Here is a 27,335-nt window from a genome sequence, read left to right as displayed (position 1 = left end):
ATATTACCTTTGACAGCCTTCCAATTGTATCAGGATCAAGAAATCTCTGCACTTCCAGGCAGAATAAGCCACAGTCCTTTCCAGTCACATCCAGACCCCTTTCATCTTTGACATAAATCTGCCTTCACTTTCCACCTCCTCTCTTCCTTGCTGGTAGCCAGCATCCATGCCTCACCCCCAAAACTCGGGAATGTTAAGAGGTTTGGCTTAGCCTTGCTTTCTCAAAATTAAGAATGTCAAAGAATATTTCCAGAGAAGTCACTCTCCTGGTAAGAAATCTTTTTCTTAATAGAAGGCAAGCACATATTTTCTGAGCTTAAGTCCCACCTCAGTCAATTCACCTTACTTCTCCATAGGCACAGCCACAATGTAAACTATAAACTACTGTGTCCAAAGGGAAGCCCATAATGTGGATGCTTATGCAAAATACACCCACTTCTGGGAATCCATTCAGAATTCCTCCCCTGCTGGAGGAGGGATGGCAGGGTAAGGGGTTATCTTTATTGTGGCCACTAGGTTCTATTTGGAATAGCTTGGGCTTGGGGAGAAGATATACTGTGGCTGATTGGTAGCACTTCTTCCCCCAACCCATAAGTGGGGCCCCCTTTTAATCATGTGAAAAGCCTTCCCACCACCCCACTCAACCAGAGCTGGCTAGTGCATTATTTGGTTGACATCTATAGTCAGCTCTCCCCCAGCTGCCCATAAAGTGCCTGCTAACACCCAGGCCACTCACCACTTGCTTTACTAGGAGATTCAGTCACATGAGTACTGAAAATTACTGATTTCAAGGGGATTAAAAGCCAAGTGAGGAAATGCTAAATAAGAAGCCTCTCAATGGGCACAATCAATCACCACATGACATCTTTTAAGTGCACAGCAGTCCCCAGAGCAGCTTTGAGATGACTTGGACCCTCTATGAGTTTGCATTGCAGGCAGTCCATCCCAGGACAATTACCTAGATACCAAATAGAAACATGAAAGAATTATGCCCAAGAACTGTAGTATCCCCTTTAATCCAAATTCCAGTTGCTTTCAGTTGTTTCTATTTTTTTTAGATTTCTTTTTTTTTAATTGAGGTAAAATTGGTATATAATATTATGTAAGTTTCAGGTGTACAACATTATAAGTCATTATCTGTGTGCACTACAAAGTGATCACAACTAAAAGTCTAGTTACCATCCATCACCATATAATTGACCCCTTTTGCTCTTTTTGCCCACCCTCCACCCCTCCCTTCCCCTCTGGTAACCACCAATCTGTTCTCTGTGTCTGTGAGTTTGTTTTTGTTTTGTTTCTTCACTTGTTTCACTTTTTTAAAATTCCGTATATGAGTGTCTTTCTCTGTCTGACTTCTTTCATTTAGCATAATACCTTCGAGGTCCATCCATGTTGTTTTAGTGATAAGATTTCATACTTTTTTATGGCTGAGTAATATTCTATCATATATAGATAGATAGATAGATAGATAGATACATATATATATGTGCATATATACCATATCTTTTTTTAAAAGATTTTATTTATTTATCTGAGAGAGAGAGAGAGTGAGAGCATGAGTGGAGGAGAGGGGCAGAGGAAGAGGGAGAACCAGATGCCCTGTTGAGCAGGGAGCCCGAGGTGGGGCTCAATCCCAAGATCATGACCCGAGCCAAAGGCAGACAGACGCTTAACCGACTGAGCCACCCAGGCATCCCTATACCATATCTTTTTTATCCATTCATCCATTGATGGACATTTAGGTTGTTTCCATGTCTTGGCTGTTGTAAATAATGTTTCAGTGAACACAGGGGTGCATGTATCTTTTTGAATCAGCCTTTTTCTATTTTTCAGATAAATATCCAGAAGTGGACTTACTGGATCATATGATTATTTCTATTTTTAATTTTTTGAGGAATCTCCATTCTGTTTTTCACAGTGGCTGCCCCAATTTACATTCCCACCAACAGTGCATGAGGGTTCCTTTTCCTCCACATCCTCTCCAACACTTTTTGCTTCTTGTCTTTTTTTAAGATTTTATTTATTTATTTTAGAGAGAGAGAGCTTGAGCAGGGGGAAGGACAGAGAGAGAGAATCTCAAGCAGACTCTACACCCAGCACAGAGCCTGACGCAGGGCCCGATCTCATGACTCTGAGATCACAACCTGAGCCAAAATCAAGAGTTGGACACTTAGCCAGCTGAGCCACCAGGTGCCCCTTGTCTTTTTGATAAAAGCCATTCTAACCTAACCAGTGTGAGGTGATATCTTATTGTGGTTTCAATTGCATTTCCCTAACAGTCTGATGCTGAACATCTTTTCATGTGCCTGTTGTCCATCTGTATTCTTTGAAAAAATGTCTATTCAGATTCTCTGCTCATTTTTTAATCAGATTGTTTGTTTTCATTGGTGGTGAGTTGTATGAATTCTTTATATATTTTGGATATTAATGCCTTGTTGGCTATATGATTTGCAAAAATCTTTTTCCATTCAATAGATTGCCTTTTCATTTTGATGATGGTTACTTTCACTGTGCAAAAGCTTTTTAGTTTGTTGTAATCCCATTTTTTAATTTTTGCTTTTGTTTCTTTATTATTATTTTTTCTATCAGACCTTGTGTGGTTGAGGATCAGAAAGCTTGCCTGTTCTGTTTTTTCCAGACATTAAGCAAATCTACTCCAGATGGTCTTCTAAATTTCCTCTCAGCTGACAATGCAAACCAAGTTTACTTTCACTCAACAACACTATCTATCTGGGTGTATCTCTCTGGCTGTGCCCTCTCAGCTTATGATGAGGAGACTAGAGGAGAATGTAATTCACCAGCAAGGAGAGAAAGTTCATAATGAAGACTAGGATGAAAAAGAAAAATGGAAAGGCAGGATTACACACACCGCCCATTTCAGAGCCAACTTTAAACTTGACAAGTAGTTTGTCAGTAGTTGCCACTTCGAGGGGGATATCTGGGTCTTAGGAATACCTCAGGCTGCCAAACAATACCTCCCGCTTACTATTATCTACAATTTCTCCATTAGAGTTTGCCCCTTTACTTTCAGGCTTTGACTCTACTTTAAAACATAAATCTTTCATGGAAGAGGTCACAATTAAGCTTTAATCTGTCACGGGCAGTCTAGTATGAGTAAAGGGGTTGGTGTGGAGGGAGGATTTGTACTGGGAAAGAGGAAAAGGACATAGAACTGGGACATGGGGGGGGCACCTTCTGTTCACTGACTCCCAAATTAGCTAAGTTCCCATCCTAATAATGCAGCTGCAAGGAAGAGAAGATTTGCAGAGGGTCAGTTCTTAATTAAAGGGAAACTTAAACAAACACAATTATGAGGCATGAAGACCTCAGGGAAATCTTAATTCGCTAAGGGTAAATTGGGCTGGGCGTGGGTGAATATTTGTTTTTATCCTGTTCCATAAAATCCACAGACTGACATCCATATGCAAACACAGAGGGGTTCTTGATCTTCCCATCCTGAGCTCCTCATACACAAAAGAGTTTCTGCATTAACATCTCAAATGTAGACAATCACTATATTGATTTTGGTGGAAACCAAATGTGTTTAAATCAAGTTAAAAGAAAACAAACAACAACAAAATGACAAAATGTAGATTCAAATGGTCTATCGGAATCTTTCCATGAATTCTTTTTAAAGAAAAGTACATTTTTGGGGCGCCTGGCTGGCTCAGTCGATTAAGCATCTGACTCTTGATTTCGGCTCAGGTCATGATCTCAGGGTCGTGAGATGGAGCCCCATGTGCTCTGTGCTCAGTGGGAGCCTACTTGAGGAGTCTTCCTCTCCCTCTGCCCCTCCCCCCACTCATGCTCTCTAAATAAATAAATAAATAAATAAATAAATAAATAAATCTTAAAAGAAAAGTACGTTTGTAATATGAATAAACATACCCTGAAGTATTGGGTTTGAGTTCAGATCTTTGAATATCAGGTTTCTTAGATATGACAAAACATAACCCAAAATAACTGAATTGGGCTTCTCACCTCTCTCTTTCCTCTGCCTCTATTTTTCTGCTCTTCACTTGTATCTCAGAAACCATCTTCATATTCCATATGTAGCTTCCCCCATTCACTTACTTTGCCAAAATATACTAGAAAAATTTACCTGAAATTCCATGGAGACCAAAGAAGCTGTGAGAAATGAAGAGAGTGGTTCGCATAAGTTTTGGGTTTAAAGCTCAGGTGAACACTATAAAATAAGAGCAGAAGAGAAATTTTCATTTGCTCTTTCTATCTCACGTAATTTTTTGATGAACAAGAATATTAATTTCATAAAATGTTAAACTTCTGTTCATTAAAACATGTCACAGACAACATTAAATGTCAAATAAACTGAATTAAAATATATGTGACATATAGTACAGACACTTAATATCGTTAATATATTAGGACTGTTATGAATCAATAAGAAAGCCATCAAGGCGCCTGGCTGGCTCAGTCAGTAAAGCATGCGACTCTTGACCTCAGGGTCATGAGCTCAAGCCACACGTTGGGCATAGAGCCTACTTAAAAAAAATAATAAAAATAATTTAAAAAAGAAAAAAAAGAACACCATTAATATCACAGTAGAAATCTGAACAAAGGAAATAAACAGGAAATTATCAAAAGAAGGAATAAACATGGACACAAAAATTTTTTTAAATCATTAACTTTACTAACAATCAAAGAAATGCTAATAAGAAAGGGAATATTTTTATATCTCCCTATCAAATGGTCACATGTCTTATTCAGTGCTAACAAAAGGGCAGAGAGACAAGTACTCTTGTATTCTGCTGATGGGGACATAAAGTGGTACAACCTTTCTGGAGGGCAATTTGGCAATATGTATGAAAAGCCTTAAAAATGTCCATAAATGTTTGACCTGATATTACTACTTCTAGACGTTTATCCTGTGGAAATAATTAGAGATGCTATATGAATGTTGTTATCACAGCATTTATTTGTAATAGGGAGAGATTAGAAACAATTGAAATTTTCATATTGGGGAATGATTAAATAAATTAAATATGTCTAAGGGATGGAATATTATGTAGTCATTAAAATCATGTCTGAAAACATTTAATAACATAAAACGATGTTCAAGATATAATGTTAGCTTTTTATTTTTTTTAAGATTTTTTATTTATTTATTTGACAGAAAGAGAGCACAAACAGAGGGAACAGCAGAGGGAGAGGGAGAAGCAGGCTCCCCACTGAGCAGGGGGCCCGATGCGGGGCCTGATCCCAGGACCCTGGGATCATGACCTGAGCTGAAGGCAGCCGCTTAAACAACTGAGCCACCCAAGTGCCCCAATGGTACCTTTTTAAAGACAAGACACAGGGGCACCTGGGTGGCTCAGTCGTTAAGCGGCTGCCTTCGGCTCAGGTCATGATCCCAGGGTCCTGGGATCGAGCCCCGCATCGGGCTCCCTGCTCGGCAGAAAGCCTGCTTCTCCCTCTACCACTCCCCCTGCTTGTGTTCCCTCTCTCGCTGTCTCTCTCTCCATCAAATAAATAAATAAATAAAATCTTTTAAAAAATAAAGACAAGACACAAATAGTACAGTCTATTTTACTAAAAAAAGTGCATGCGGTATATTTATATAAAATAAAATGGAAAGAATATATCAAATATTAACAGTGGTTATCCTTAAGGAACAGAGTCACCTATACTTGTATTTTATTTTTGATACTTTTTGTGTCTTTTCAAATGTCCAAAATGAGCACATATTAGTTTTATACTTAGAAAGAAAAACACAGATGCTACCTCAGAAGAACAAAGACATTTGTAAAGTGCTTTGAACACATTAGGGTCTGCTTCCCACATACTCAATGTTCCCAGATTCCTCATCTACCACAGGAAGAAGCAATTCATAACCCTGGCCTGAGCCTTCCCCTCTTGCCTTTGTACGTTTGTTTGCTTATTTCTGGAGGGTATATTATCTCTTCTTGGATCATGCTTTTCTCACCCAGAACCTTTCCACCAGTTATGAAGGATACTAAGAAGAAACCTGATTCTGGGGCACCTGGGTGTCTCAGTAAGTTAAGCATCCAACTCTTGATTTCAGCTCAGGTCATGATCTCATGGACCTAAGATCAAGCCCTACATTGGGCTCCTCGCTTAGTGTGGAGTCTGCTTGTCCCTCTCCCTCCCCCCACTTGTTCTCTTTCTCTCTCTCAAATTAATTAATTAATTAATTAATTAATTAAAATCTTAAAAAAAAGGAAAGAACTCTGCTTCCACATACCTCACTGTATTGGGTAGCCATTAGAATAGGTCAACAGTTCTCAACCCTGGTTGTACATGAGGATCACCCGGGGAATTTAAAATAAAATAAAACAAAGCCTGGATCCAGGGTGAGGCTTGGGTATCCATTTTTTTAAAGCTTCCAAAGTGATTATAACGTGCAGCCAGAGTCAAGAGCCACAGAGGTAAGTAAAGATGCAGAAAAATAGAGTAATGCTTCCTTCAGCTGAAATCAGTTGAGTAACAGGCAGGATGGACACTGACCCCACACCTGACCGGCCTTGGAGATACCCACCAGCTACCAGCTGTTCATTTGTTAAATGGTGTAGCCTGAGGATCATAAAGCACATCACCAACTTTCAGAGCCATCATGTAAATGACCTCATGAGATAGGCAGACCCCAAAACAATGCTCAACATTCTTTTCCTTTCCTTCCAAACTGGCTTGTGTGAAGGCCACTGTTAAGATGCAACTGTGTTAGCTGGAGGGGTAACACATTAAAGCCATGGGCCATTCTTACACTGGCACCTGGAAAAGGACAGAGTGCTGAGAGAATGGAACAGAGGACGGGCAAGTTTATCGTTCTTCTGTTTTTAGATCAAATACTAAATTTGTTCAGCATGGAGCAGTTTTTCATTTCGTTTGTATAGTGAACAAAATCCTGACCTTCTTTCCCCCTGTGAAAATGATTTTGACAATTGTAGATTTGAGATATTTTTGTATCTGCTGCCATCCCTGCCATGAGGTCAACCCAATAGTCACAGATTGAATTCCCTGGGAGCAGCTTCTGAGATGGAGAGCAGCATGCTAAAGTTTCTCAGGGAGTATCTTCACTACCAACACTTGTGGAAGAAAAAGAAGGAAGCTGGTTTGGGCAGAAGGAGGAGCTGGGCTGTGGTGCTGTCCTAACAAGGCCTCCGCCTACCCTTCAGGGAGCTCTGAAGTTGGGAGGGCCCTTTAGAGTTATCCCATCTGGGGTGAAGGGGTTGGGCCTTCATACCCTGTAACAAGGGTCACTGGATGCAGGCTGTTCTGGGTCGGGGGCATGACTTGAAGCTAGGCAGCTTTTTTCAGCCAACAACCTTTCCAGAAGCTGAAGGAATAAGCCCTTCAGTGCTGAAGGGGTATCTGGTGGTACAGCACAGCATCCCTACACTCGCCTTTCCCACAATGGCTTCCTTGTTTAGCAAGAGTAGCCCAGTGACCAGTCCAGTAGGATTGAGCTGGTCATAGGTGGGGCCCGGTTCTTCATCCATAGTCACCTTGCTGTGCCTCTGCTGTCCTGCTCCTGCATTATCTTGGTTGAAGGCAGACGACAATCCATCATTCGCCCGGTTACCTATGTGGTAACTCCCAGTCTTTAAAACGAGGAAGAAGGGGCGCCTGGGTGGCTCAGTCATTACACATCTGCCTTCGGCTCAGGTCATGATCCCAGGGTCCTGGGATTGAGCCCCGCCTCGGGCTCCCTGTTCAGTGGAGAGTTTGCTTCTCTCTCTCTCTCCCTTTCCCTCTCCCTCTCCTTCTCCCCATCACTCGTTCTCTCTCTCTCTCAAATAAATAAATAAAATCCTTTTTAAAAAATAAAATAAAATGAGGAAGAAAAAGAAGGTGGACAGCAACAGGGGTCTGGAATCAAGATGAGAGAATTTGCTGCTCAAACGGAAGTAACTTTCAGTTGGGCATGCTAAAGCTCACACAGAGTGGAGGACAATTCTAAAGCTGCTAAAACAGCAGGCTTATTTTTACAAAGGTGCTTTGTTAAGCACCTCACCTCCTACAAGCACCAACGCCTGCCTTGGCTCTGCCTCCAGAGACGAACTTTTCTCTTTTTTTTTTTTTCCCCACCCTCAAACTCGTTACTTACTCTCTTCGGGCAGCTGCAACGGGGAACAGTCAAACCATAATAAATTAGGTACAAAAACAAATAAGAGCTTGGGGGGGTTACTCATGGATATGTACTAAATTGAGGTGATCGTGGCCCCCAGGGCTGTCAAGTACGTGGCCACGTGCTCTGGCAGCCACCTGGAGACTCTGCAAGTGGAAGACCCCGCCCTATGCAGCCACAGTGCTGACTTACAAGCAAGGCTCATTGCCCAGGAGGCCCCAGAGGCCAGCTCATTAAAAACTCAGGGGCTTTCTCAATTTTTGAATAGGTAAGACACTGACATGATTCAAAGACCAAAAGTACACAAAGATCTATAAAATCAGTGTTTATTAAGAGGCCGCTCATTGGCGGCCGCGGGCAGCGCACAGAGCTGCGCTCACCTGTCACCTGTGTCTTCCAGGAGCTTACGCTCGGAGAGGCCAGCATGAGTCATATTTTTTCATCTTTATTGTTTTTGTACTTACAGAAAATAATACCTGCTTCTCGCAAAATAGTCCAACATTCCGTAAATAAGGGGTGGTGCAAGTAGAAGTTCTTGGGAATCCTAAACCTCAGAGATAACCACTCCTACCTCCTTTGCATTCTTTCGACACATATACAAATAGGTGGGGCTTTTCTTTACAAAACTAGAATTATAGTGTAAGTGCTATTCTCAGCTTCTTTTCTCCATAAAATTTTGACAGAAGTCCTTTCTTCTATTATCTAGAGATTGGGCCATCTTTTTTACAGCAGCATAGCATTCCAAGCGTCTCTACTAGAATTTATTTATCCAGTTTTATTTGGAATTTTTAAACGCCTGTCATACAGTTCTTCCAACCAGCTTCTTTATTGTTTGGAACTGATTTCCCTTGCATTTAAGTCTACTCGTCTCCGGAGAAATGAATGAGAGGTCAGTTAGGGAAGCTTCATGGGGGGAGGAGAGTCATCCACAAAGGTCTATAGGTAGCAGAAAAAGAGACACATCAGGTATAGTTGCCTTGAGCAGGTAACAATGAGAGTACTGGATAAATGTGCAAAACCATCTTCCAGATTTGAGCGAATGTAAAAATGGGGGAGAAGTACAAACTGGTATGGGGTGAGCGATTAAAGAGAGGGAGACAGAAGCAGGTTGGAATGGAACAAATTTTGATACATGGATAGTGAGTCGTTACATAGCAAAGCTTTTCTGGAGAGAACCGACATGCTTTAGTTGAATCCAAGGGTGGTGTCAATTAACAGTATAATGTGGCGATTTAAAAATATTAGCAATCCTGGGGCACCTGGCTGGCTCAGTCGGTTGAGCGTCTGCCTTCAGCTCAGGTCATGATCACAGGGTCCTGGGATTGAGTCCCACATCGGGCTCCCTGCTCAGCGGGGAGCCTGCTTCTCCCTCTCCCACTCCCCCTGCTTGTGCTCTCTGGCTGGTGCTCTCTCTCTCTCAAATAAATAAATAAAATCCTTAAAAAATCTTTTTAAATAAATAAATAAAAATATTAGCAACCCTAGGCTGCCAAAATAACAGCCCAAATCAAAGCGGGCAATAATCCTATTGTCATCCGCACTGGTCAGATCACATCTGATTTATCCAGGTCAATAAAATATTGACAAATATCCATAAGAGAGAGACAGAACAGTGAGGGAAATTATCATCATGTTATAAAAGTAACTGTTGTAGTATTGGGACATCTTTAGTCTGAAGAAAAGAAAAATAAGGGGAGATATGTTAACTGTCAGTAAAAAATGTGGACTGTCATACAGAAAAGAGATTAAACTTGTCCGTCACCCCAAGTGGTGGAATAGGACTAGCAAATAGAAATGATAAGAATATAGATTTTGACGGGGTGCCTGAGTAGCTCAGTCATTTAAGCATCTGCCTTCAGCTCAGGTCATGATCCTGGGGTCCTGGGATCAAGTCCCACATCGGGCTCCTAGCTTAGCAGGGAGCCTGCTTCTCCCTCTCCTCTCTGCTCGTGTTCTCTCTTGCTATCTCTCTCTCTCTCTCTTTCAAATAGATAAAATCATTTTAAAAAAATGTAGATTTTGACTCAATACACAAAAAAATTTGTCTTTTGTTAAAGGGTCTTTTAAACATATCAGAGCCTCCCCGATGTCATTTCCTTTCCATTATTATTCAGCCAATAATACATTCTTCATAAACAGTACAGAAGTAAAATTCAAACTAGTCCTTGCTGAATTTCATAAATTTTTAATTAGTAGGATTCAAAATAATGAGACCTTATTGTACACTGCTTAAGAAAGATTTTCAAATACTTTAATCTCCTTCTTCCTGTTTATTTCTTAATCCCGTGCTTTGGCCCACCGTGTGCCCTCAACTCCCACTGAAGCAGAGAGCACACAGAAAACCCACACGAAAATGTAAATCTGAGAAATAAATATGCGTGGTTGGTTTAAAAAGAGTAAGAATTAACATTTAAAGCAATGGTAATTTACTCTGATCTGTAATTTTGAGCTCCTATGCTGAAATTGCTCATTTGGAAATTACCAAGTGCTTGGGTCTCATTTGTGATCTTCTTCCTGCATACACCCAGCACACAAAGGAGTCATAATGACCGGCTGAGTCACTACTGCCATCTCCCTGACACGTGCTCTCCAAATGTCAGTACATTTTCTATAGTGTAGTGATGAAGATTCCCAACCGTAGCTTGCTTACACTACAGGACGGGTCCTGGAATGTGTTCAAAGGGCACCGCGATCTTCCTCCGTCCTGTACTGCTCCAGTGGCCAAATGGTCATGCCACAGATCATTCTGGCTTTGCAAATCATTCCCATTACCCATTTCCATTAGTTATTGCCTAAATATAAATGGAAAACAATTTAAATTTATGGGAAGAAGGGAGCTGCTTTTGACCAGCTCCCAATAAAATGATGTCCGTACTTGATGAAATTATACTCAGATTACAGATTCCTACCAGAAGCAAAAATATAGACATGATATAATACTAGAGATGTAAGTACTTGAAAAGACCAGTACATAGAAAACCCTGTGCTATTCTGTGGCTCATACTTTAAGATATACTGCTCTTCCCAACTTCTCAAACCCTACCTCCAAAAGGGTTACGCAGAACTCAAGCATCACATCTTTTCCGTCTTTCCCATTCAGCATAGATCCAGGGTGTTAGTAGCTAATAGTTGTCAGATGTAAATTAACTAAAAAGGAACCAAGAATCCCTGGTAAATTTAATTTAAAAAGGGGAAGAACTGAGGAAGACTTAACATGATTGAACTTTTTCATAATGATGGGATCAAAGGACCAGTATGATATCTTTGTTAGAAACTGTCTTTGTCAGGTTTTCTTAGTTCTTTTACTTGGGAGACATAATTTATCTTGTTGGATAGTCATACCCATGTAAGAATCACCCATGTTATAAAGTTCTATCTCTACTGACGCTATGCCTCATTCCAAAGAATGTTTAGTGGAAGATGAAAGACGTGAGCTGCAATAGGAAAGACTGAGGCCAGAAACAAGGAAAAAGGCTTTGGCATTCATTCCATAGATGTTTTGATAATGCATGTCAATCAAAACGGTTAGGTACTATATAATTCAGCTGTGATTGCTTGCATCTGGGCTTGATTGAACACCCAGCCTGGTTTGTAGAATCTTCCTTTAAAGCAAGATAGAAGGTGCCTGGGTGGCTCAGTCGGTTAAGCGTCTGCCTTGGGCTCAGGTCATGATTCCGGGGTCCTGGGATCGAGCCCTGCATCGGGCTCCCTGCTCAGCAGGAAGCCTGCTTCTCCCTCTCCCTCTGCCCCTCCTTCCTTTCTCAAATAAATAAATAAAATCTTAAAAAAATTAAAGATAGAGATGACGACTATCTGGATGGTTAAGTCTGGGGTCATGAGTAAGCCTGCTTTCCACAGTGGATAAGATTCAAAGGGACCCGACGGACTGTAATAAAAACACCGTAGAACCTTTAATACCTACAGGAAGAGTTTAAAAAGAAAAACCTCACCGTCGCTGTTCTTCCTTCTTCCAGGATTTTCCATTCTCCAAGCGATTATGGAAGCAGCAGTGCAAAACAACTGGCAAGTGACAGCCAGGTCTGTGGGAAACATAAAAGACGTCCAAGAATTCCGGCGCATCATTGAAGAAATGGACAGGAGGCAGGAAAAGCGATACCTGATTGACTGCGAAGTCGAAAGGATTAACACAATTTTGGAACAGGTACGTTTGAGATTTATTCCAGCCCCAGCCAACATGTTAAATCATCAACCTCAGGCAGCTCCCATATCTGCTAATAAATTAAGTAGCCAACAGACTAGATGGGCCAACAGTTTTTGATAGTCTCTCTAATCTTTTTTCTTCCCCAGTGGCTGCAGGAAAAAAAAAAAAGAAAAGAAAACACAATCTAAGCTGTTGAAAATTGCATACCATGATTAATCTGGAAGTCTCTGCAATTTAATGCTAACTATCAGATAAACACACCCTTCCCCACCTCCGTTTCATAGATCACTGATTGCTTCAAAGTAATTCCCTTCCTTTTCTATACCTTCCTCCCAGCACCGACCAGACAAGGGATGAGGCAGGGCAGAAGGAACGGGTTTTGTGTCAGGCACGTACTTGCAGAGTGTCAAGGCAATCTTCCCTAGGTTCGAATTTGTGGATATTTTTGCAGAACAGCCCTCCGGTTCCAGAGAGAGACAGAATGTGTATACGTAATTTAGACCCTTTTATAAGTACGATGGCATACGAGAAAAAAAAAAGTGTTTAGGGCTTTTAAAATGTGAACAAATTGAAAAAGAATTAGACTGAAGGAGAAATACAATTCAGTGGGCCCAAATGTATTCGTTCCTAAGCTCGGATATTTAAATTTAAGACTAAAAAATATTAGACGAAATGTTTCACCCTAAGCCAGATGGATACTCTGTTTGAAGAGTCAAATTGAAATGCGGTGAAAGTTTATTATTTTCCTTAGAAGTCTCAATTTTCCAGTTAATAACAGAGTGCCTATGCTGCTATAAACAAAACTGTAGGGGAAACATTTCCATTCTAATTCGATCCCAGTGTACCTGGGGGCCAAAACAGCTTTGGAGATTGAAATTATAGTGAGCAGCCATTGCCTGGGAGAGCTGTTTCTATAGCAAATTAAATATTAACAATTTGTCAGATATGCCCCCATAAGAAGAGAATGCAAAAAAAAAAAAAAATAGGAAAGGGAAGGGAAGAGGAGGGGAAAGAAGGAGGGGAAAAGGGAGGGAGAAAAAAAGAGAGGAAGGAAGAGAGAAATCGCTGAGTCTGCATCGTGGAGATACAAAGCAGTCCCCTTCCTGAGAAAGGCATCACCTCTAGAGAAATCACATCTCACAGGAAATCTAGAGCATAGCCTGGCTAAATCAAATTTCCCAACTAACGTTCTCTTGAACTACCCAAATGATCCACCCCTCCCTTCTAAAAAAAAAAAAAAAAAAAAAACCTTTGATTTTCTTAGATCCTGAAAGTGAAGAATCAGGTCAGTGATTCTGGTATATGTACTACATGCCCTCTAAAATTGTATACCAAAATAGCCTTTTAGTGGGTGACCTACTTAATAGCCTAAAGTGCAGGAACGTCCTCCTTGTTGTACTTTGTTTTCCTTCTTCTGTTATCAGGAACTTTGGCTTCTTGAGTATGTCACATTTGGTTAAGTCATCTGGGTTTTATAGGGTCTTACACTGGAGGCTGGGATTTTTCAGCATAATGTAATAGAAAATGCAGCGGGTAGAGCTCTGAATTTTATGTAGCTATGGGGTCTTGGGCAATTAAAATACTTATGCTTCAGTTTTCTCATCTACATCATGGGGAAAATAAAACTTGCTCTATCTCACATGATTGGTATAATTGCTCCGAGAGACATAAACTGCTATAGAAAAAAAAAAATAGTCATTATTACCTAACGCTTTCAGGAAAACTAAACTAACATTATTCAAAAGGCCCATTCTCTCTTTTCATGTATCACTTTCTATCTTCCTTTCTTCTATATGTACATTCACAGTATCCCTCAAAATACATACAATTTTTCAGGGAACATTGTTCAAAGAAAAGTTTTAGCAACATCCAGGTAAGGCTAAAGAGTTCATTTCACTTATTTTTTCTCCCTCTTTCAAAGAATTGTTATAGAACTACCAACTCATGATTGTTTACTCTGCCATTTAAGGAATTTCTCCTAGCCCATAAGTACTATGAGGTAGGGGCCACGTTTGTCTTGTTCACGGTTATATCTCCAGTGTCCAAGAAAGTACCTGGCACATAGTGTTTGACGGATGGGTGGATGAATGGATGGACGGATGAATGAATGAATATTGAACCAGCACATTTTCAGTAAGTTTCGCTGTGATTTTGCAATGCTTCCATCGAGAGGCAAAAAAGTGCCTGCCGCCACATGATAAGATTATTAAAGCACACGTTTTCTAAAGGTTTAAGATAGTGGCTCTCTGCTCAAACCTATTCTGATGATATCATGAATTTGCCATAATTTATTTTTTTATATAAAAATAGATTTCTCATTAAACAAATTATTTAAATTAAGCAACAAATTCAACATGCTGTTTCTTTAGAGGAAACATTTGAAAAAAATGAATTGAATGCTAAGATACAGGGATGTCACTTTTCTCATTGGTTCCTAACCATTCTTTTGACAAATTTATCCTAATTCACTATACAGATCCTGGTTAGAATGATGGCATTTATAATTCAAACAGTATCATGTTCTTATAAAAGACGCCCCTATCCTCCAAAGGTGTTTTCAACTTTGACTGAGGTTTTTTCATAAAAAGAAACTTCTATAGTCTCCCACAAAATGATACTTCATGCCACTGTCTGGGGTAGAAGAGCCTGTTACACCGTTATAACGCTATTCCCTGCAGATTTGATTTTGGCATAAAGTTCATATTGTACTCTATATCCCATGGGTGTGAATGAAAAGACATCAATATGGTACGATTTTTAAAATATAAACAGGTCTTCAATACAGTGTTATATAGCATAACCTCCCCATTTCATGATATAGGTTCTAATTTCCCTGCGAATATTCAAACACTTAGAGGGTAAATATGAATTCTTCTAACATTTCTCTCCAAAGCTCTTTTTTGAACTCTTTCCAACTCTCGGACTACAGCAGAAAAAAAAGACTCAAAGGAGGTACTAATATCTCTCTTTAACAGTTCAACTCTAAGGAAAGCATTCCAAACTTACAGTTCTAAGAATTAACATAGAAAAAAGAGCTAGAGACAGATGAAAGAAACCATGAAAGATGGTCAGGGTTCACAGAGAATATTTAGAAATGGTAGATTTTTAATCTAAAAATGAAGAGCACTTTGTATAGGAAGATTTAGGTGTACTAGGCTGAATGAACCACTGACCCGACCTGATACAGCATTCCTATTACTGTATTCTGTTCATGAGGCCCTCCCGTTGGTGGACAGCTGCCTTCATGCAATGACCAATCTAAACATTCACTTTTGAAAAGGTTGCCTCTCGTGGACTTACCTATTCGTGACAGAATAGATCCTCCATCCCCGTAGCATGTATCTGTGGACTGCTTTTGAAAGTCAGGCCCCATAACATGATATGGCTCTGCTGGACATTTAAAACTTATTTGGAGAGGCAGCAGAGCGGAGAATTTCAGAACCTGGACTTTGGAGCCAGTCGGTGTGGATTCTGTCACTAGCTGTGTGACCTGGGGCAAGTTACTCAACTCTCTGTGCCCCCATTTTCTGGTTGTAAAATGGGGATGGTAACCGTCCGTTAATGACCTAATATAGGCAAAGCTTTTAGAAGATGTCTGACACATAGTGTTTGGGTAGTGCTTTGGTGCTAAATGATGTGTTTTCGCATACATTATCTCATTTGAGCCTCACTATGGGAGGCAGGCAGGGCAGATGTGTTTATCCCAAATTAACAGATGATAAATGGACACTTAGAGACACTCCGATGATTTGTCCAAATGTGGTGCTCCGCTCAATCCTAGTAAGTGGCAAAGCAGGGACAAACTCAGGTCTTCTGACTCCTAGTCCAGTGCTCTTGCCCCTACACTGACCCACCTTCATTAATTTCTAAGTCATTTATTAAATATTTAGTGAAAGCCAGATCCTAGATTAGGCTTGCTCATCAGGTTATGTTGTAAAAACACTTACAAAGCAATTGGAGAAGATCCAGAGAAGAGCAGCAAAAAATGATTAAAGCATTAGAAAACGGGCCCTATGAGGAAAGACTACATGGGGTTGGGGTTGTTTAGGCTGGTGAAAGAGAACCAAGAGGCAGTTTCATCACCATCCTCAAGTATAAAGAGGTATCATAAAGAAGGCACTGGCCAACTCACTCTGCCTGCCTGAGGACGGGACCAGAGCAAATGAGCTTAACTAGGATTAGAGAGTAGGCATTTAAAAGGACTCATTACAAGGAGAGAGGAAACTGGAAGAAAGTAAAAGGTCACCAGTTGAGGCAATGTGGAGGTGAGGCCATTCCAGAATAGTGAAAAATTAAATCTAGAATAGTTTTAAGATTGTTTTCAAGAATAGAGAAATGTTCTTGAGTTAATCCTGTTTGTTGACAAGTAAATATCCTTATAGAAGATTTATTTTAATGAACAGATAAGGGTATTTCTTAAGTTGCCTCTCCATTGGATATCTAAAAGTTTGTCTCTTCAATTTAAAAACATCCCCCTTCGGGCTTTACCGTGTTTTTATTTTTTTCACAGATAATTCAAAGGGAAATCTCAGCGTAGCCCCTGTTTGAATTATGGCATATGCAAACTTGGTGGGACCCAAACCAACATGTGGCAATGTGCTACTCTCAGGAAAAATACAGAATATATGATTTCCCCTGGAAATATTTCAGGCTAAAATCACCTCATTGTGGATGATGTGAAAGGAACACTTCTTAAGGACAGAATCCTGAAGCAGGTCAATCCTTCAGGCTCCTTTCATTTGAGAACTCTGTCCCTTCAAAGACAGTCATTTTAAGAATGAAACATCCAAGTTAGTAAGTCAGGTCTCTAAAGGTAACAATTTAAGCAAGATGAACACTATTAGGGGCCCTTCTAAAGTATGAGGCCATCACACAAAAGAGACAGTGCTCACTCCAAAGTGTGTGTAGCAATTGGGGTCACTAGAGCACTGTTGCCAATGGCTAGACCTAGGTCAAGTGAATTAAAAATGTTATATAGGCTTATGCCTGCTCCTGGCCTCACTCTCCACTCAACACAGAGTGGCACCATCCAGTTCCTCCCCTCTGTTTGCTCCCCCCTTTGCTCCAGCCCTTACTTTCAACGTTCCTTATAGAACATTTAGCTGACTTACCAGTCCATGAGACAGGTTGTGTTAGCATCCCTTCTTCTTGGAAGATTTTGTTTGTGGTACAGTTGAATAAAACACCAGCCTGGGAATCAAATAGACACGACTTCAAATCTTAGCTCTATTACTTCTCTTTTGCATGACTTTGAAAAAGTGACTTAATTTCTTTGAGGCTCAACTTTCTCATCTTGAAAGACCATCCCACTCCCTTCCTTTCACGTGATCCTCATGTGCTGTGAGGATCACGCAAGATCTGTGGAGAGCACCTGGCACAGCGTCTGGTACCCAGTAGGCACTCAGGAACTGGTAACCGTAGCTATTTGTCCACGAGGGGGAGGTTTTCGTGCTTGTGAAAATTAGTTATTGAGGGACTGTTGCTCCAGAACAGTGTCTTCATGGATTTTCCAAGATATCAGTTCAATCTAAGGTCTTCACATAAGAACAGGGTTTAAGACCTGAGCTAGCCTCAGGTCTCACTAATACGAGTTTAGCATGTTAGGCGACCTCTCTATTTTTCTCTCCAGTGTGATACTGGGTCACACACAGTGATTGATAAGCTCAAGGACTATCTGAGAATTAACTAGATTTTTCAGCATCAATTAAATTAATTAAAGGCATTAAAACCTTGAGCCACCTATGACAACTGGGCATTTTTAATAACAAATAGGTATTAGATGGTTACAAAGTTCCAGATACCACTTTAATCAATGCGTGTGGATATGTGTGTTTATATATCTCCTGTGAGTTAATCCCCGTATTAGCCCTATAAGGTAGATGGGAATATTATCTCCATTTTACAGATGCAGAAATTGAGACATAGAGGTCATACAGCTAATAACTGGTGGAGCCAGAATTTGAATCCGGGGCTCTGACTCCAAATGCTGTGAATCACTGCACTCATCAGCCTTGGGTCTGACTGAGGTTTGCAAGCAGAGTAGATTCAACCCGAGGTTATAAGAGATAAGCATCCTGATGAGGCCTAGAACAGCTTTGTTTACAACAAGCGTTGATAAACAACAAGCATTTCACAGATATTTTCTCCACTTGATGAGGATCCATATTCCATTAACACATGGAATTGAAAATATGCTCCTTAAACCCACCCTCTGGTGAAAAGCTCATTTATGATGAACAAGTTCATTTACTTATGGTGCCAAAACAATCATCTGCAATGGGCCCCACAAGGGTAGGAATAAATTGTGAGAGGTACTTTATCAGAGTGATATAAAAGTACAACTAGCATTCCTATCTGTGTGCAGTTCTTCTCAGGTAAAGAACCACAGTCTCCATTCTATTACCCCCAGCTGCTCTAGATGTTGCCCATTTCCTCCTTCTCTTGCTAGGGAATAACCTGAATGTAACTGAAAAAGTCTGGAAGGCACAGCTCCTCTTCCCTTCATTAACCCCCAGAAAACCAAGCATAAAATAGGACTCATTCTGGGAAAGCATAAATGCCCACAGGATAAGTGTTTGGGGTGGGTGTTGAGCTTTTGTGGACTGCTAGATTTGAGCAACAGTCCTCCAAGGGGCATGTTCCTCACGCCCACGCAATATCACCCTTAAACCCAGGTGAGAGGAGCCACTGCCTTGAGCTCCATGCTTTAGAGGGCTCCTCATACCTCAAACACTAAAACACAGTGATGGTTTTTTTTGCCTTTCTGGTCTTGAGAGTTTTTGAACAGTTAGTAGCTGGTTGAACATCAGGGAAAAAAGGGAGTGGGACACATAAGCCAAACTGGGCTCCCCAGATCAGAGCACAAAGGCACATGGGATTAAGGGGGAGTGGGGCAAGGGCAGGGGCAGTGAAGGAGAAATTGACAACTTATGCCATAGGAAACAAGAGAAAAACGACTAATTTTGTTTACAATTGGCCGCCCCAAATCAGCCTAAGTGAAGAAACTTGGTAGATGGGTTTCTCCAGATAACTGTGCTCTCTCCCTCTGTACTACTTGAATGATGTAGTTTTGGAAGACATGTAGAATTGCTTGGCAACTCCAAGTCAGAAAAGTGAGCCTTGGGGCTGGCAAGCTGCTGTCCTTGGCTTCTTGGAGAACTTGACAGCTCCACCCCATCCTGGCTTCAGGTGGCTCCAGTCACCAGGCAGGAGTCCTGGGCCCCCGGGGCTCAGCTTCCACCCCACCCTGCCCTGCCCCAGCCACGTGTGTGGATCTCACAGGCCTGGGAGAGAGCCTGAGTCTTTGAGCATCCTGATCTAGTTCAAGGGCATGGCCTGCAGAGCTTTGGGCGTGTGAAAGGATTTCAATCTAAAATGGAACTAGAGGATCTGAAATGGAGAATCTCACACATGCGCCTTCAGGAAAATGAAACTTAAGAACTGAGAGGACTGATTTCCCATAAATGCCTGACTTCACAAAGAACCAGAACCTCTCTCCTGACCAATGAACATCCATCAAGAATTTCTGTTCATCCTCAAGCCAGTGAACTTATTGCTGGGACACTGACCAGACTTCCCCACTCTTTGCATTCCTTGCCCATAAATACTGCCCACCCCACACCCTAGACAGACTTGCCTGGAGCTTGCTACAGTTTGCATTTCCTGGAATTGCACTTCCTCTGCTATTCCTGCACAAACTCAATTTCTGGTCATTCGAGCTTGCCTCAGTTTACCTCTTTATTTGGGTTGACAGGTAGATACACAGGCAGGCCAAGGCATACCTTGTTTTTGGACATTTTAACATTTAAATATAGGGTATGTGGTATGTGGTCCTCCATTTGTATTCCTGCCCTGGTTTCCAGAAACGTTAGGGGTGAGCCTGCTCCTATTCACCTATATCTTTAATACCTAAAAACATAAATGCCCCTGTCAAAATGTCCAGTTTATTCCCGAAGAGTAGGTTTTTCTGAACACTCTAGGCTCATTCCGTGTGAATGTAGTTCTCCCAGTCACCTATCATGATATTTGTTTGGTGAGGCAGTTTAGGGAGGGTGCTTTTTCACAGTAATAGAATCTCTTCCTGACTAGCTTAGATGCTATGGAAAGTTAATCAAGTATCTGGTAGAACTGGGATGAGAGTGATATGCCCATCACTCTTGGAAGATTTTTATCCTACTTTTATCTCTTAGGGGTGGGTATAGGCTACTCCAGAGAATCTTTCTGATACTCTCATATCTTTTGCTTTATTCCATAGATATTCCTTTTTACCCTATCCAAAGTCCAAAGGAGAAGATGGTCAGGGGACACAGTTAGGTTAAATTATGGGTCTGGAGGAGCTGTGATAGGGAAATAAATTACTCAATTTTCTCCTCCTTTCCATGCCCACTGCCACAACACACCCTCAAGCACTATGGTCAATTCCTTTCTTTTTTTTAAGATTTTATTTATTTATTTTGGGGGGGGGAGAGCATGAGTGGGGGGAGGGGCAGAAGCAGAGAGAGAGAAAGAATCTCCAGCAGACTTCATGCTGAGCACAGAGCCTGATGCGGGGCTCCATCTCACAACCGGGAGATCATGACCTGAGCTGAAATCAAGAATCGGACGCTTAACCAACTGAGCCAACCAGGAGCCCCTGGTCAATTCCTTTTCAACACTAGAGTTTGTCTAAGAAAGATTCTCTATGCTTAGAATTCCATAGTTCTTCTAGAGACCTGCTTTCAGAGGCATCGTTACAAGCTGAGAGCTAAACATTCTTCTACCACCACGTGGTAGTGGTTCTATACTTCACACTTAGGTCTATGTCTTCCATGACATTCAGATTATATGATGGGCTGGTACTAGATAGGAGATAGTACAGCGACACTGAAGAACCCTTGAACCAAAGCAAAGTGCTATTTATTTACCAGCTGTGTCTACAGGTAGACTAAATGAGAAGTCTTTCAGAATCTTTAAACAAAAAGACACATAAGAGATTTGGCTGGTGTTATTTACCTGGATTTCTAAGGGTGATCTGAGGCCATATCCCCATGATAGAGATGATAGAGAAACAAGGGCCACACAGAATGGGATCTCTTAGAATGGATAAATAATTGCTCACCTATCTAAGAAATCACTGCGTAATTATGAGATAACTCATGAAGAAGAAGGAAGACAAAGGGATCAGACCTCTGGAACAGGCATTGTAATTTACATGGAACACTTCCAAGACAAGGGCCAATCAACTGTTCTGAGGTTAACCTCACACAAGGGCTTATATTAGAGTACTATACTAGGCACTATTGGAAGAAACAAAAGTTCTCTTTCTTTCCTTTTTAAAATTTGTAACAGCCCCTAGCAATGTAAATCAAATGAGAGAGCAGCATATCTCAACAAATGTAAAATAATATAATAAAGACAAAGTCCATATGTGCTGGTAAAATAAAAGAATTAGAAAAGCCCACAGCTGATTTTTGCATATGAGTTTATTCATCATAGAATGTAAGGTCAAAGTGTTTCCAAGACCTTTGCTTCTCCATCCTCTTCCCCCGGGAACACGGTAAGGCCCTTATATAAAAAAAGAGACCCCGTTCCTCTTTGCTTTTCCCTGCTCCCCAATCTCCTAATGGTCATACTTCCAGACCTACATGTAATACATAGCCAAGCACACCCATTGGCCTTCCTTCTTCTCTTACTGTATCTTACGAGATGTTCCCTCTCTTCTCCCACCTCCAACCATTCCAGTTTTCTACCTGAAATGAAATTGGCTGCCTCATACATCCTTTTCAGGGACCTTTCTCATTACTTCACCAATTATGATGTCCCGTGGTCTCTATTTCTTACCTTATTGACATGGTGATTTAAAGCTATTACTTAACATATATTGGACTACCCTAATAAATATTTTGAAGCAAAAATGCACCACAGAATTGCAGAACAGTGTCCCAGAAAGCAGAACCTATGGTTGGATTTCTTAAAATGCTCACAGCTGACATTGTTTCTCTTAAATCCAGCCTAACATCTGGCCTCCAGGCCCTACGTGAATGGGCAGAGCCACACACTTTTACTTGCAAGAAAAGTCTTCTGCATGTTAGGTGATTTCAACACTCACTGGCAGCCCTAAACAAACTTGTTCCCTAAAATGCAAAGATATTTATCCTAAGAGTTAGTAGCAGACACCAGTGTTCTATATTTAGAGATTTTATCTTCGGCTTATTAAAAAAGATGGTCTGATTCTCTGGTCATACTTCACACTAGACTGGCTAGACTGGCTTTGTGACTATTTAGAAACAAATCCCCTCTGGGAAAATAAAGAGAAAAAACTCATTCAAGATCATTACTTTGAAACAGCAAGACACTTGTTTATTTCAGATGATAGAAGCTTTGGTCTCAAAAAGGAACAGCTCTTGCTCAACCAACAGTTCCCTCCCCTTATTTTAAAAAACTGTGGTACCTAATTATTTGCTTGATTATTTCCTATGAGGTTTGGGGGTTTTATTTCAATAAATCAACACAAATTCAAATTAGTTTTCATTAGGGAACCTCGTGACAGTCCTTGGGATGACTGGAGGCATCTTGGAGTTTTATAAAGCAGAGGACAGAGGCCTGGAGACAGACCTGGGTTCTAGCCCCAAGCTGTAGGACTCCAAAGAGTCACTTAATCCCTCTGTGCTTCCATTTCCTAAACTGTATAATGACTGTGTTCTATATGATGGTCCCTTCCAGTTCCAACAGGCTGTGATTCCCAGAGCTGTGAAAAACAAAGTAGGCAATTCGAGAAATATTGAGTCCCAACCTATGTTACCATACATGGTTCTAGATATGGGCAGGGGGGAGGCCATGTCTTTCATGCTATGGTAGTAGGGGTGATAAGGCAATACAGTCGTTCTGGAAGGCAGAGTATGATAAGTATCTAGAACTGTGTGAGTCAACGTTCCTGCTTTCTCAGATTGCCAGGCTGGTGACCATCACGGAATGTTGCTGACTGTGAATCTTGCAAGCCTCAATATCAGTGAGCTTCGCTTAGCCTTGGAGACACGGATGGAGGGGGGAATTGAGATGCTGTGCTCCAAGGCCAGGACACAGCCTGGAAATTTATCATTTACCTCTCTCCTTAGAGTACAGAATAACAAATGCCCCCATTAACAGGATTTTCTGATTGATGAAAGCTGTGCACATAGGTATATGGAAATATCACATCAGCCCTTATTATATCTGGAAAATGACCGGGGGAAATTCCTATCAGGAATTTCTGGTAGTTGGCTTCTGATTAACTGTGGTTTGTTTGTTCCTCACAAGCCTATCCTAAGTTCCCCATTATATCCTTATCCACTGCCATACTCCTGCTCAGGCGCCCTTCACACATAGCAATGTAGAGTAGATTGCAGTAAAGATTTATTCAATCAAAAGACCTTCTCTCCCATCTAGTAATACCAATATTTTAGGATTAAGGCTGGTACCTTATTCCAAAATTCTAAAGATATGAACCAATTCAAATGCAAAAATAAAACTAATACAAATATCTTCCTTTGTTTTGAGTTGATTCCATCACTTAATCAAGTGAGACTGCCGGTCTTCAAAAAAAAAAAAATAGAAAGGAAACATTGACCATGCATAGCTGTTTCATCCCTCCACAGGCAATGAGTACATTTTCAGTTAGCACGGGAGGAAAACACCCTGATAACCTGTTCCTTTGTATGGCTTACATTGTGAATGTGCCGGCTAAGGCTCTACAGGCACTGAGAGTTTGACTAAGTCCTATGCGTTAGAATAACTGCCTTGTAAACATTAATGAATTTTTTAGAATCATCATCCTGCCTTATTAGGAAATTTCCCCAGATTAAGAGCAACAAAAATGTAGCAATTAGAAGGTTCATCACACAGCTGCATGATTACAGGAGCCTTGTCCTAGATTCTAACAGATGCTGTAACAAACAGTTTCATAAGGGCTGCAAGAACCACAGTTTACGACAGCAACACAAAAGCTAATTATTGCCCCCATTGCCACAGGACCCTTATGTTTAAAATAATTTAGATTTCTGGGATTTCCCACAGAGAGACACCAAGCAAAATAAGTGCAGCGATAAAAAATAAAATAGAAGATGCAAACTCACGTTCTTTACTGCCCTAACACTGAAGGCCAATGGCGATTACTTGATCCATGCCAAGGTCTGGACTTTGATGAGACAGAGTGTGGGAAAGAGCCCTTGGTCAGTTTGTTACCAACCACCCCACTGGCCGTTCCGATCAAATCCCATGTCTGTTGGGGCAACCTTCCCTCAGTCCACATCTGTCTCTGCCCAGAGGTTATAACAAAGTGCCAAGTAAGGGGCACCATTCAACAGGCCAGGACCAGGGCTTGGGGAGATTGGTGATGATTACTGTCATGTCACCAGAGGTAGAGGTAAGTGGAAGAGAGAAGTAGCCAGGCACCACTATTCTCTCTCCAACCTTTTAAGATAAATATAGCTACCAAAGAGCCTCCCAAATACACATGAGCCCCCAACACCCTACTCGGGAAAAGAATAGCGGTTGACAAATATCTTCTGAAGTAATCCAGCGCTAGGCCAAAGACCCAAAAGCTGGCTGAGCTCTATCTCAAGATCACCGTGTGACCTTGTACAGCCACCTCACCTTTCATCATCTTAGCGACTTCAGCCATAAAATATAAGAAGCCTTCCCTGCCTGACTAGGATGACATTAAGATGAATCAGACAATTTCTCTAAAGTATTCTAAGATCCTCAGAGAGGGCAAGTCTACACATATCAAGCATAGCAAGCATTATAATTAGAGTCACTGCACCTCATTTCTTAAGGAGGAGAAAATGAACAAGGAAAGGAATGTGTGGTCCCTGAGCCTGAGAACTCAAAAAGCATTTAAGCTGCTTCTCTAATCTGAGGCGGGTCTCAAGAGAGGGAGACTGAAGTGAGGGAGTCACCTTAAACGTCTGGATTTGTGAGTGCTACCAAGGGGGTGCCAGGGGCTTTGATTATGGTTTTGTGGACCAAATAGGTCTGTCCTAAACATGGGTATTGTACTCAAACTTCCATGGTTTCACTTCAATTGTTTTCATGCCTTTAATTGCCCCAACAGTGGAAATTCTAGCTCTAGGTGTAAGTGGATCATTATTGGGGACAGGGGCAGGAAGGGTGCCATCTCTTTCAAAGTTCAGCATTGCCAGAAAATGTGCCTGCCGATCTTAAGAATGGGGACACAGAACTGGGTGAACCGATTTGCAAATCAGAACCTTGAAACGATGCTATCTAAAAGACACACACACACACACACACACACACACACACGCACGCAGAGGTAAATAAGAGGGAAGAACCAAAATAGAGTGGGACCTCAGTAACACTGTGTCTTAGATTAAGAGATGAAGATCCGGGGACACTGAATCAGGAGACTTGACGGTCAAAGATGGTACTATCAAAAGCTTCTTAAAGGCCATTCTTAGGTTCCTTCACTGCTATGTCCTCAACAGCTCTGAGAGTCCTTTTCACTTCTCTTGACCTATTTCAAACTACTGCGTGTGCTTCACTTGAGAACCTCCTACTCAATAAATCGCTCCTCTTCCCCCTTCCCTGGCCAATATAAAATCAATTGTTGCTTGACAGACTGCTTTGTTGCAGTTTTCTCAAAGGCACAAAGGAAAGAAACACACCTTATTTGTACATGCATTAACTTAATTTCAGTCTCACCCACTCCAGCACAGCGCAATCCTTCAAACTCTGACCCAAACCCCTTCGCTATTTGGTGTCCATGGCAACAACCACCAGGCTGCTCAGAGAGAGTTGCAAGGAGTGACAGGAAAGTGCATCTCCCGACAGAGCCTTTAGCTCCTCTGCATTTGCTATATCAATAGCAGGTGGCAGCGGGTCCCTCCCCAAATCCTCGGGCATTTGCTTTCATTAGGGAGGGGGAATGTCGTTCTCATCTCCTCCCCAGAAGACTTATGGGCTGCTTCTCACACCCAACCTGTTGAAGATACAGCACTAATTGTGGAATATGGAAACCAAGCAGGAGGACAGTTTTTGCCTGAGAAAACTTCCCAGTGGTCTCCTTCCCCAGCGACTCTGTCCCCTGTAGCCTCCACCACAATACCCTGCTTGCTAAACTATAGCCAGTGACCTCGAACCCTCAAAAGACAATACACGTGAAATCCTACCCACTTTTCTTTTATGGTCCTTACCACTCAGTGACCTGAAACTCATTCTCTTAACTTTCTTAAGTCATGTCAATGCATGCATGGCAATCTTGCCATCAAACTGTATTTTTTAAAGAAGGCCTATGTTAATAATGGTCCAGGTACTGGAGGATTTATGAGCCAAGAGAAAATTGTATGGCTTCTCCAAACATAGTGAAAGCTGTTCAGTCTGCAAACTGATTTCATGAGTTCCATTTATCTGCTTTGCTCAGAGTTTAGCTGAAAAGTTGTCAGATGGCGATGAATCTCCCCTTACTGTCGTCCAGAGGAAGACAGGGATGGTTCCATTTGCAATCTCATTTCAACAGAACCCGACATATCTAACAAAGGCTTTTTGCATAAACAAGACTAGCTCAGACTGGGTTCTTTATGGAAACTGAAAAGGACCCATTACTTAAGTGTCCTCTTCATAGAATCTACATAAACAGGAATACTACTTGAAGTGGGAGAAACAAGTGAATGGCTTTATCTTCTTAACTGCATGAAAAAAGGAAACAGAAGACTCTTACGCACAGTCCCCTCTAGCAGATCTGCTGAAATTTAAGGAGATGGTTTCAAGATCTCCTTGAAAGCAAGACAACATTCCTATTCATGCTGCCTATGTCTGTTGTCCTAAACAAGAACTAGTAAGAAGTTGAAAGAAAAAAATAAAAAACAAATAAGACATGGTTCCAGCCCTTAAGGAGCTCGTGGTTCAGTAGGGAAGCAGTGAAGTAAACAGATGATCGTGGTCTAGTGTGATAAGGGGAACACAGATCCTCCTGGAATGCAGAAGAAACATGCCTCCTTCAGCCTGACCTGGAGATCAGGGAGGCCTTTTCCTGATGATTTGTTGAACTGAGTCTTCAAGGACCCGATAGTTTATCTGGTTTGGTGAAAGGGG

The 27,335-nt window shown here is 41.3% G+C and overlaps 1 protein-coding gene across 6 annotated transcripts in view; it reads left to right on the top strand.

The window, feature by feature from the left end:
* GRIA3 (glutamate ionotropic receptor AMPA type subunit 3) overlaps positions 1-27,335 on the top strand; it is a 275,580-nt gene that overhangs the window by 120,371 nt on the left and 127,874 nt on the right. For all 6 annotated transcript variants that reach the window (XR_013444731.1, XM_078064947.1, XM_078064946.1 and 3 more), the window contains one exon: positions 12,082-12,269. Coding sequence is in view for 5 of the 6 variants with exons in the window: in XM_078064947.1 (XP_077921073.1) it covers positions 12,082-12,269 (188 nt within the window). In the remaining variant the exon portion in view is untranslated. The remainder of the gene's footprint in view (positions 1-12,081; positions 12,270-27,335) is intronic.

The sequence above is a fragment of the Halichoerus grypus genome, chromosome X (assembly GCF_964656455.1).
Source record: "Halichoerus grypus chromosome X, mHalGry1.hap1.1, whole genome shotgun sequence".
Taxonomy (NCBI): Eukaryota; Metazoa; Chordata; class Mammalia; order Carnivora; family Phocidae; genus Halichoerus; species Halichoerus grypus.
This window is presented reverse-complemented; position numbering and strand designations above follow the sequence as displayed.